The sequence below is a fragment of the Lycorma delicatula genome, chromosome 5, assembly GCF_047948215.1.
Source record: "Lycorma delicatula isolate Av1 chromosome 5, ASM4794821v1, whole genome shotgun sequence".
NCBI lineage: Eukaryota > Metazoa > Arthropoda > Insecta > Hemiptera > Fulgoridae > Lycorma > Lycorma delicatula.
Window position 1 is genome coordinate 178249243 of NC_134459.1, and position 12399 is coordinate 178261641.

Consider the following 12399-nt stretch of genomic DNA (forward strand, 5'->3'; position numbering starts at 1 on the left):
TTATATATATATATATATATATATAAATAAATGAATGTTTGTTTTTTGTTTGTCCTATATGCGTTCCTATACCATTCATCCAACTGCAATGAAACTTTGGTGACTTGTGCGCACACCAGTGAAGGTTTCTGAGAATTAATTTGTACCCGCTAGGTGGCGCTGGGAGTTGAGATATTTCAAAAAATTGTATTTATGGTCAGATTTGGCTCATATTATGAATATATACTAGTTACGTGAAAAAAAATATTTTTGCAAAAACTGGACCTGATAGGTGACGCTGGGGTAAAGATATTTCAAAAAATTGTATTTATGTTCCATTTTTTCTCGTAATCAGAACATATACTAATTACGTGAAAATTTTTTTTTTTTTTTGCAAAAAATGGACCCTCCAAGTGGCGCTGGGGTTGAGATATTTTGTAAAATTGTATTTATGGTCCAAATTGGCTCATATTCAATAAATAAATTAGTTACGTGAAAAAAATATTTTTGCGAAAAGGGAAGAAGGGGAAAAAGGGTAAATGGCAAAGAGGTGAAGACATGAAGAGGGATAGTGGTGAAGATGGGAAGGGGTAAAGAGGGAAAAAGGTAATGGTTAAAATAGAAAAATTTGTTACAAAACTTTTACCAGCCTGATTTCATTTATTAAACAACTAATCATAAGAAATGTATTATTTCTGTAAGTGTGATATGGATTACATATAAATGAAATCGGGCCAGTAAGAGGCTTGTAACAATTTTTTTCTATTTTTTGCTTATTATATGGAAAGCCATTGTTTATTATCATTGTATATATATATATATGGTCTCTATTACATATATTTAACGTGTATTTTTTTTAACACAATTCTAAATTAATAACACATTTTGATAATAGAAATGTAGTGTCTTACCTTTTTTGATAGGTGTATCATTTTGTTAAAAACAGTTTTATTTATATTACAGAAATCTTTGTTTTTCAGCGGAAGAGTTTGTTTATCTGCGAGAGTCTTACCGTACGGTTTACAATTTCATAGTAATTTTTTTGGGTAAAATATGAAAAACATTATTACAATTATCTATTATGTTTACATGCAGAACTAACTGAAAAAATAAAATTGTATTTAATGATATGAGGGTAAATCAAATATAAATGGGATTTTTGTTCCTGAGTGTCTACGGTTGGCTTCTAGTATGCTTGAGTGAGATCATTAGGAGTGGGAAGAGCCAGCCGTTCCACACTCCCAACCAATTCATCAGTAACGCTAATGATGTTGAAGCAACAGGTGCACTCCTCCACTGCGCAACACATAATTATAAAATTTCTTGCTCAAGGAGTTCAAGTGACGGAAATTTACCAGAGACTGACTGCACAGTTCAAGGACCAAACACTGTCAAGGACTCATGTGTTTGCCTGGCATAAAGAGTTCAAGGAAGGACAAGAACGAGTGGAAAATCAGAAACACGATCACCATCCTTGGACCAGCATTACAAACGAAAACATTCTTGTAGTTCGAGACATTCTTGAAGATGATCGAAGGGTGAGAGTATCTGAAATTGCAGAAGAGGTCGGAATAAGTTATGGGTGCTGTCAAGCAATCATCACAAATGACCTACAGTTCTGTAAAGTGTGTGGCAGATTGGTCCCTCACCTTTTGACCATAGATCAGAATTTGAGACGTTTGGAAGTCCGTCAGAGGCTTACAGAAAGGTTTGTGAAAGAAGGTGATGCATTTTTTTGGATCGTCACCTGTGACGAAATGTGGGTCCACCACCACACTCCTCAGTCGAAACAAGCCATTGTGGAGTGGTGAAAAAAGGGAGGCAGCCCCAGTGAAAACCAGGACTCGACTGTCAGCTGACAAGGTTCTTTCAACTGTTTTTTTTCGACTGGTGAGGCTTTTGCTCATTGATTTTTTGTACAAGCGACACACAATCAATGCTTCTTACTACCGCAAGCTGTTAAAACGTAGTGAGGGCTGCATATCACCAAAAAAGATGAGAACAACTGATTCGAGAGACCGTCCTCCTCCACAACATCAGGTCCCATACAGCAGCTCTAATGATCTCAAAACCAAAAGAAATGCACTGGACTAAACTTGATCATCCTACCTACAACCTGGACCTACCACCCTGTGATTTTCATTTGTTTGGGCCGCTTAAAGAAGCTCTAGCAGGGCAACAATTTGAATATGACGAGGGCATGGAGAGATTTGTGTACAATTGGCTTCTGATTCAACCGGCTTCATTCTACGATTCTGTGATAAAAAAACCTTCCTTCCTGCTGGGAAAAATGTATTTCTAAAGCAGGAAACTATATAGAAAAATAAATTATACTTGCCTTCTATTTTTCAATAATAAATACCATTAATAACTTTACAATAGACGTTCAAAATTATTTTCTTTGATCCTAATTAAGGTTCATTCATGTTTCATAACATTTGCAGCCATTATTATTAGTAAGTAAACAATAATTTGCTTACTAATTTTTGAAATCTCATTTTCAATGTTAGCCTTCAATCTGTCAATGTATTAGGATTGTTTTTAAAAACTACAATTTTTAAATATCCCCAAAGGAAAAGGTCTGCTGTTGTAAGATCTGGGGATCTTGGAGGTCACAACCCTTTTGGTATCAAATGATAGCCAAAAATTTTTGTAGCATATCATAATGTTGTTTCATTAGGGATATGACACATTGCATTATCCTGCTGGAACCAACATTCTTTTTTGTGAAGTCTAACATGGCAATAAACTGTTTGATTAAGTTGTGATAACCATGCCATCTACAATTTGTCAAAAAATAAAAGCCATATTACACGATGATACCGGGATATCACACACCAAACACCAATTTTATGTGCATGCAATGGTTGTTCATGAAACGTATGAGGATTTTCAGCACTCCATATTTGGCAGTTTTGGCTGTTAATGTAGCCTTCAAGTGAAACCATGCCTCGTTGCTGAAATAAACATGATCCAAATTTTCAATGCCGTTGTCATCAACAAGAGAACGAAACCAACACAATACTGTAAACGTTTTCTGTGGTCTACTTTCAGTTCTTGAACAACACCGATGTGATAAGCATGCAATTTTAATTTTTAGTAGCCCTGAAACCAGTAGATAGTGAAAGTCCAGCCTGAGAATACAACTTTCTGAGCGATACTGGGTGAGAAAGTCAAATGTTCTCTCACATCCTCCAGAACTTCTACTGTTAACAGTGATGGTCAACCTGTGCTTTTCCGATCACGTACACTCCCATCTCAGAAAATTTATTTATCAAACGTAATATTGTCAAATAAAGAATTGGGAAGTATTACCCAAAACTCAGCTTTCACTTGCTCGTAAGATTTATATGTATAGTAAGTCTCAATAATAAACACACGTTTATCCTTGCAAAACAACATAGTTAACATAATGCCATTTTCACATCAATGTTAATACATAAGCCATTTTCTTTTAAATCTGCCTTTCTGTTATGCTGAAGAAATCTACAGTTGATTAACACATCTATAGGTGTCTTTCTATAATGGTAAAATCAAGAAAGATTTTCAGCGACTCCCACTATCTCCTGCAACATCAGGTAAATAATGTCTGCCCCAATCTCTTGTTCGCATTCCCTTCAGTGCTATCACCTGCATCTGTTTTTTTTTTACATCCTTGATAATTTGTAAGTCATTTAACCTATTTGTTTTTACTTGGTCATCCACCAAAACACAGAAGATGGTGAATGACTTTTCCAAATTCTTCCATACTGAATCGATTAATCTATTATGAGAGAGGCAACTTGTCTTCCTCGTCTTAATCACTGTCAGGTAAAATAGTGTTGTGCAAGTTGTGTTTTCTTAAAGCACTATCATATTGTCTGCTGCATTACATTCTTTCAAGTGTCATCCAGAAATTTTATAAAATCTAATTAAAAAACTGCAACAAAATTCACTGTGTACATACAAAAAATATTTTTTTTAACAGCCACTTCCAGTAAAGACAGACTTCTAATGACACTTAGGTCTAGTGTAGGATACTCACATGGTTTGTTGACAAGATGATTAAATTAATGTTGATTTATTTAACTTTGAATGGGTACTGTTATCTTCAATGAAAGAAGTTTTCTACTTTAGAAGTAGAAGTTTTCTACTTTTCGGACAGATTTTGAACCTATAAGAGTTCATCTTTATAATCGTGTCCTGGCCACTGCATTTTTTACAAAGTGAAATTTATAAGAAGTTTCAAAATTTAAAAAAAAATAAGCATTCCAACTCTCCTGATAACTAAACGTTTCCTCTTTTTGGTTCAAATCATGTTTTGATGAACAGCACTAAAAATAATTCTGGAATTCAGGTGCATCCCAAGCATTTCATACCGGATTGCACTTTATGTCTATTTCCATGCCTTTTGCTTAAAAAATTTCAGCAAGAAATTATCATAAGAAAATCATGGAATGTCAAGTCTTAAAATAACATAGCTATCCACTTCAGCACTTAAAAGTTAATACTACAGAACTTCCAAATTTTTCAGTTTTTTCTTTCAAAATTAGTCCACTTATCAGAAATTCAACTTTTTAACTTTAAAAGTGCTACATGTATGTCTGTATTTCACTTTTCCAAATGTTTTATTTAACAATTTTTATGCGAGTTAACAAGTCAATGCACAAATGGTAAAGATAAAAGCTATCTACTACAGCGCATGACTTTTCTATCATCCTGTATGGTAAAATTCAATGAAATAATTGATTAAATTCTACTCTGAATAATTCAGAAACACATATTTATATGAAGTCAAATCTATACCTTTTCCTTAGCATGGATGAAAGTTTCAATGAAGAATGTAGTTGATAACTGTGCTGCCATCTGTGTAACTTCAGGAGAATTCTCTAAAGTTTGTGGAATATACCCACATATCTGCCACATAAACCTGAAATAGAAATTAAGGATAAATAAGTAAATAATATAATGAAACTTAAAACTACAATTTTTTTTAAATTATTATAAAATTGCTACATTTCTTAGTATTTTTTTAATGGAATAAATCCTCACTCATTACCAATACCAGTACTGACATTCATTTTTAAAAAAAACAAAAAAAACTTAAGTATTACATTTATTGCATATATAAAAACGTTGATGAACAAGAAGAAAGGGAGGAGAGTGGAGTATTTCAAGACGCATAGCGATAGAATCATTGTAATAAGGATAAAATCAAAACCTAAACCGACAATGATTGTTAACGTCTATATGCCTACAAGCGCCCATGATGATGATGAGGTAGAGTGTGTATACGAAGAGATTGATGAAGCAATTAAACACGTAAAAGGAGATGAAAATTTAATAATAGTTGGAGATTGGAATGCAAGCATTGGAAAAGGCAAAGAAGGAAATATAGTGGGTGAATACGGGCTGGGCAAAAGGAATGAAAGAGGGGACCGACTTATAGAGTTTTGCACGAAGTATAATTTAGTAATTGCCAACACCCAATTTAAAAATCATAATAGAAGAATATATACTTGGAAAAAGCCAGGCGATACTGCAACGTATCAGATAGATTACATCATGGTTAAGCAAAGATTTAGAAATCAACTCGTTGACTGCAAAACTTACCCTGGAGCAGACATTGATAGCGACCATAATTTGGTGATAATGGTGATAAATTTGTAGATTGGGGTTTAAAAACCTGAAGAAAAGGTGTCAGATGAATCGGTGGAATTTAGAGAAGCTTGAGGAAGAGGAGGTAAAGAAGATTTTTGAGGAGGACATCACAAGAGGTCTGAGTAAAAAAGATAAGGTAGAAAATGTAGAAGAAGAATGGGAGAATGTTAAAAAGGAAATTCTTAAATCAGCAGAAGCAAACTTAGGCGGAATAAAGAGAACCGGTAGAAAACCTTGGGTTTCAGACGATATATTGCAGCTGATGGATGAACGTAGAAAATATAAGAATGCTAGTGATGAAGAAAGTAAAAGGAACTATCGGCAATTAAGAAATGCTATAAACAGGAAGTGCAAACTGGCGAAAGAAGAGTGGATTAAAGAAAAGTGTTCAGAAGTGGAAAGAGAAATGAACATTGGTAAAATAGAAGGAGCATACAGGAAAGTTAAGGAAAATTTTGGGGTACATAAATTAAAATCTAATAATGTGTTAAACAAAGATGGTACACCAATATATAATATGAAAGGTAAAGTCGATAGATGGGTGGAATATATTGAAGAGTGATAGGAAGGAAATGAATTAGAAAATGGTGTTATAGAGGAAGAAGAGGAAGTTGAGGATGATGAAATGGGAGAAACAATACTGAGATCTGAATTTAAGAGAGCATTAAAAGATTTAAATGGCAGAAAGGCTCCTGGAATAGACGGAATACCTGTAGAATTATTGCGCAGTGCAGGTGAGGAAGCGATTGATAGATTATACAAACTGGTGTGTAATATTTATGAAAAAGGGGAATTTCCGTCAGACTTCAAAAAAAGTGTTATGGTAATGATACCAAAGAAAGCAGGGGCAGATAAATGTGAAGAATACAGAACAATTAGTTTAACTAGTCATGCATCAAAAATCTTAACTAGAATTCTATACAGAAGAATTGAGAGGAGAGTGGAGGAAGTGTTAGGAGAAAACCAATTTGGTTTCAGGAAAAGTATAGGGACAAGGGAAGCAATTTTAGGCCTCAGATTAATAGTAGAAGGAAGATTAAAGAAAAACAAACCAACATACTTGGCGTTTATAGACCTAGAAAAGGCATTCGATACCGTAGACTGGAATAAAATGTTCAGCATTTAAAAAAAATTAGGGTTCAAATACAGAGATAGAAGAACAATTGCTAACATGTACAGGAACCAAACAGCAACAGTAACAATTGAAGAACATAAGAAAGAAGCCGTAATAAGAAAGGGAGTCCGACAAGGATGTTCCCTATCTCAGTTACTTTTTAATCTTTACATGGAACTAGCAGTTAATGATGTTAAAGAACAATTTAGATTCGGAGTAACAGTACAAGGTGAAAAGATAAAGATGCTACGATTTGCTGATGATATAGTAATTCTAGCCGAGAGTAAAAAGGATTTAGAAGAAACAATGAACGGCATAGATGAAGTCCTACGCAAGAACTATCGCGTGAAAATAAACAAGAACAAAACAAAAGTAATGAAATGTAGTAGAAATAACAAAGATGGACCACTGAGTGTGAAAATAGGAGGAGAAAAGATTATGGAGGTAGAAGAATTTTGTTATTTGGGAGGTAGAATTATTAAAGATGGACGAAGCAGGAGCGATATAAAATGCCGAATAGCACAAGCTAAACGAGCTTTCAGTAAGAAATATAATTTGTTTACATCAAAAATTAATTTAAATGCCAGGAAAAAATTTTTGAAAGTGTATGTTTGGAGTGTTGCTTTATATGGAAGTGAAACTTAGACGATCAGAGTATCTGAGAAGAAAAGATTAGAAGCTTTTGAAATGCGGTGCTACAGGAGAATGTTAAAAATCAGATGGGTGGATAAAGTGACAAATGAAGAGGTATTGCGGCAAATAGATGAAGAAAGAAGCATTTGGAAAAATATAGTTAAAAGAAGAGACAGACTTATAGGCCACATACTCAGGCATTCTGGAATAGTCGCTTTAATATTGGAAGGACAGGTAGAAGGGAAAAATTGTGTAGGCAGGCCACGTTTGGAATATGTAGAACAAATTGTTAGGGATGTAGGATGTAGAGGGTATACTGAAATGAAACGACTAGCACTAGATAGGGAATCTTGGAGAGCTGCATCAAACCAGTCAAATGACTGAACACAAAAAAAAAAAATAAATAAAAACGTAGTGTTATTTTGTTTCCATCTTAAAGGGTTTTTGTGAATGTAATAACATCAAAATGCATTAATGAAAATAAATAGTTTTTGACATATGGAAAATTTTCTATTCATAAAAAAGAAAGAGAAAGAAAGAAAGAGAGAAGTTGACCTCTGACTAGATTTTGAAAAGAAATAGCATCCTAATGCATTTTGAAAATGTATAGCATTAGAAAAGTTCATCTTTGTAACATAAATGTGGTTGGCATATGTAAATCTGTATTTAATACAATTTTCTCTTTAAATTAAAAAAAAACTGATTAACTTAATCCTGTAAATAAAATTATTTACTAATTCTTTATTTAATAGCCACATTTCTCTTAACATAGAGTAATATTCATTATCAAAAGCAATGTCTATGCTGGTTCTTATATTTCCTATTTGTTTATGAAAGAGAAAAACATGTTTTACAACTTAAACGTGACACTATTCCAAATAGTTTAAAAAATAGCTACCCGCAAAAGTAAAGATGAATTCAGAAAGCCAATATCAGATATGGTTTACATAGGTGTACATAAAATATCATATGGTTTACATACATAGTGAAATCTCACAAAAACTGCTGGGGAGTAGTTCTGGTCATCTAATGGACAACCTCCAAACTGAGGTAACCAATATTGTTTTTCAGCCTGTAGATAGTGTTTCACAAGCAACGATGTGCATATGTGTTGTTTTCATAAATTGAGTATTTTATGTCATTTTAAAAAAACTACAAAACAAAACTGATCAAAAGTAAAATTTTGAAATTTAATGTCCTAGTTTACCAAAACATACTTTATGATCTGGCAAAATTTCAATTTGATCAAATGATTTTTAAGTCAAGAGCATTTTTTTTAATGTTTATACTTTTCATGAACTGTATACTTTCATGGAGAGGAGCATCATTAATAAACAGGGCAGCTGTCCTCTGTCTTATAACATTTCTTAAAGTGTTAAACATAACTACTGATCATCCTTTAATCTATCACTAATTAAAAAATATTCAATCTTATTAGGAGTAGCCAGACTCAAATCCTGCGTATAGTCCAATTTTAATGAGAATTATAGGTTTTTATAGATTGTTTTATTAATATATGCAACATCATTTACAGAATTAATAGTTCCAATTTTTTTCTTATATTCATTAATGTTATATTACCTTGCATTTCTATTTTTTTTTTTTTAAATAGATGGATAAACTGCAATGTTATCATTTACATATAGTTATTATATCATAATTGTTTAATATTAAAAGCAAATGAGACAAATTTCCACAATGCTAGTTAATTTAAATGACAACAGTAACAAAAAATTTTACTTCTCATAAGTAAAGGTAAATAAAAAAATATCAAATTTATTGCTAGTTAATAAATATTTTTCTTTTATCACACATTTCAATTAAATCTATACTTTTCTTCTTTGATTCATTGTTAATGTGTAAAATATATTTTAGAATTTTAAAAAGAACCTTTTTTTGGAAGTCATCAGTCAGTTGACTGGTTTGATACTAATCTCAATTCCTTTCTGTTTGGCCTTAATGAACTTACTAAGCAATTGATACAGCCTCAATCATCTGTTTGATATAATCCAGTCTTTGTTTTGCTCTGCAGTTTATAGCTTTAACATGTTTCTTCCATCAAAAAATTACCTAAATTTGGTTGCCTATACGTCTGCAAATCTAGTTCATCATGTCATAAGATTTTGCTTCTTGTTTCTCTTCTTTTTTTTATTTTAAGGCAGAGTAAAATTTTTAAATTTCATTTTGTGTTTATTTCAACCGACCTAATTTTGAACATTGCCTAGTAAAACCAAAATTCAAAGTCGTAACTCTCTTCCTTTCTTTTTCTTCAAACATCAATGTTTCCTTATCGTGCAAAGCTATGCTCTACACAAAAATATTTAAATAATCTTTTTCTAATTCTTATATTATATTTGCTATTAGCAGATTTCTTTTCTGTATAAAACTTATTTTAATAGAATTGATCTGCTAAGGAATGGTGTGATGTATCCATTACTTCAACTATAATTTGAATTTGTAATTTTAATCCGTAAATCTATGAATCATCAGACCTTGCCAATGGTGAGGAGGCATGAGTAATCAGTGATACAGAGTAGCTGGACCAAAGGTGCAACCATATCAAAGTGGTATCTGTTGAAAGTAAGACTAAGGAATGATTCCTGAAACAGGGCAGCAGCTCTTTCAGTAATTGTTAAGGGCGTAGGTCAGGAGGACTTATCAACATCTAACGGCCATATCAACATCTCTCAATCTTCTGAGTACTGCGGAGCTGAAAGGAATGGAAAACGTGGGCTTGTTTTTTCCCCAAGAAAATGTAGCTCTTTGTATTTTCATGTAACAAAGATGGAGGCGCCTTCCTTGGTAAAATATTACAGAGGTAAACTACTCCCCAATTCAGATCTACGGGTGGGAACTTCTAAGAAAGGGATCACCAAAAAATTAAAAAATAACATTCTACGAGTCGCAGCATGGAATGTTGGAAGTCTAAAAGAAGGTTGGTAGGTTAGAAAATTTAAAGAGGGAAAAGGATAGGTTAAATACAGATGTAATAGAAATTAACAAGGTTTGGTGGGAAGAGGAAAACAACTTTTGGTCAGCTACTTTTAGAATAATTAGCTCAGCGTCAAATAACGAGCAGGCAGGAATAGGTTTCATAATGAACAATAAGATATAGAAGAGAGTAGAGTATTTCAAAAAACTTAGCGGTAGAATCATTGTAACAAGGATAAATACAAACCTAGTCGACAACAATTGTTAACGAATATATGCCTATAAGTGCCCATGATGATGATAAGATAGTGTGTATATGACGAAACTGACAAAGCAATTAAACACTTAAAAGGGGATGAAAATTTAATAATAGTTGGAGATTGGAATGGAAGCATGGGAAAAGGCAAGGAAGGAAATATTGTGGGGAATACGGGCTGGGCAAAATAAATGAAAGAGGACCAACTTATAGAGTTTTGCACGAAGTATAATTTAGTAATTGCCAACACCCAATTTAAAAATCATAATAGAAGAATATATACTTGGAAAAAGCCAGGCGATACTGCAACGTATCAGATAGATTACATCATGGTTAAGCAAAGATTTAGAAATCAACTCGTTGACTGCAAAACTTACCCTGGAGCAGACATTGATAGCGACCATAATTTGGTGATAATGGTGATAAATTTGTAGATTGGGGTTTAAAAACCTGAAGAAAAGGTGTCAGATGAATCGGTGGAATTTAGAGAAGCTTGAGGAAGAGGAGGTAAAGAAGATTTTTGAGGAGGACATCACAAGAGGTCTGAGTAAAAAAGATAAGGTAGAAAATGTAGAAGAAGAATGGGAGAATGTTAAAAAGGAAATTCTTAAATCAGCAGAAGCAAACTTAGGCGGAATAAAGAGAACCGGTAGAAAACCTTGGGTTTCAGACGATATATTGCAGCTGATGGATGAACGTAGAAAATATAAGAATGCTAGTGATGAAGAAAGTAAAAGGAACCATCGGCAATTAAGAAATGCTATAAACAGGAAGTGCAAACTGGCGAAAGAAGAGTGGATTAAAGAAAAGTGTTCAGAAGTGGAAAGAGAAATGAACATTGGTAAAATAGAAGGAGCATACAGGAAAGTTAAGGAAAATTTTGGGGTACATAAATTAAAATCTAATAATGTGTTAAACAAAGATGGTACACCAATATATAATATGAAAGGTAAAGTCGATAGATGGGTGGAATATATTGAAGAGTGATAGGAAGGAAATGAATTAGAAAATGGTGTTATAGAGGAAGAAGAGGAAGTTGAGGATGATGAAATGGGAGAAACAATACTGAGATCTGAATTTAAGAGAGCATTAAAAGATTTAAATGGCAGAAAGGCTCCTGGAATAGACGGAATACCTGTAGAATTATTGCGCAGTGCAGGTGAGGAAGCGATTGATAGATTATACAAACTGGTGTGCCTCTGGTTTTGCACAAAGTATAATTTAGTAATTGCCAACACCCTGTTTAAAAATCATAATAGAAGAATATACACATGGAAAAAGCTGGTGATACTGCAAGGTATCCGATAAATTATATGATGTTTAAACAAAGATTTAGAAATCAACTTGACTGCAAAGCATATCCTGGAGCAAACATTGATACATTGATAGCGCCCATAATTTACTGATAGTGAAAAGCGATTGGGGTTTAAAAACCTGAAGATAAGGTGTCAGATGAATCGGTAGAATTTAGAGAAGCTTGATGAAGGGGAGGTAAGAATTTTGAGGAGGACATCACAAGAGGTCCAAGTAAAAACAATAAGGTATAAGAAGAATGAAAGAATGTTAAAAAGGAAATTCTTAAATGAGTAGAAGCAAACTTAGGGGGAACAAAGGGAACTGGCAGAAAACGTTAGACATCAGAAGATATATTTGCAGCTGATGGATGAATGTAGAAAGTATAAGAATGCTAGTGATGAAGAAGGTTCTACCAAAATCAATGTGTAATCAACAGTGTCCCTGTAACAATTAGTTCTGATTACCTACTGTCAAAGGAAAGGAAAAATCTGTACTTGATATTAATGAAAAGAAGGTAAACCACATAAAAAGATGTCTAAAGCAGAAAGTA

The 12399-nt window shown here is 33.2% G+C and overlaps 1 protein-coding gene across 2 annotated transcripts in view; it reads right to left on the reverse strand.

Moving 5' to 3' along the window:
• The window catches only part of puf (ubiquitinyl hydrolase 1 puf), a 405361-nt gene that overhangs the window by 128721 nt on the left and 264241 nt on the right, over nucleotides 1–12399 (reverse strand). For both annotated transcript variants that reach the window (XM_075367624.1, XM_075367623.1), the window contains exon 36: nucleotides 4765–4888. In XM_075367624.1, coding sequence (XP_075223739.1) covers nucleotides 4765–4888 — 124 coding nt within the window. The remainder of the gene's footprint in view (nucleotides 1–4764; nucleotides 4889–12399) is intronic.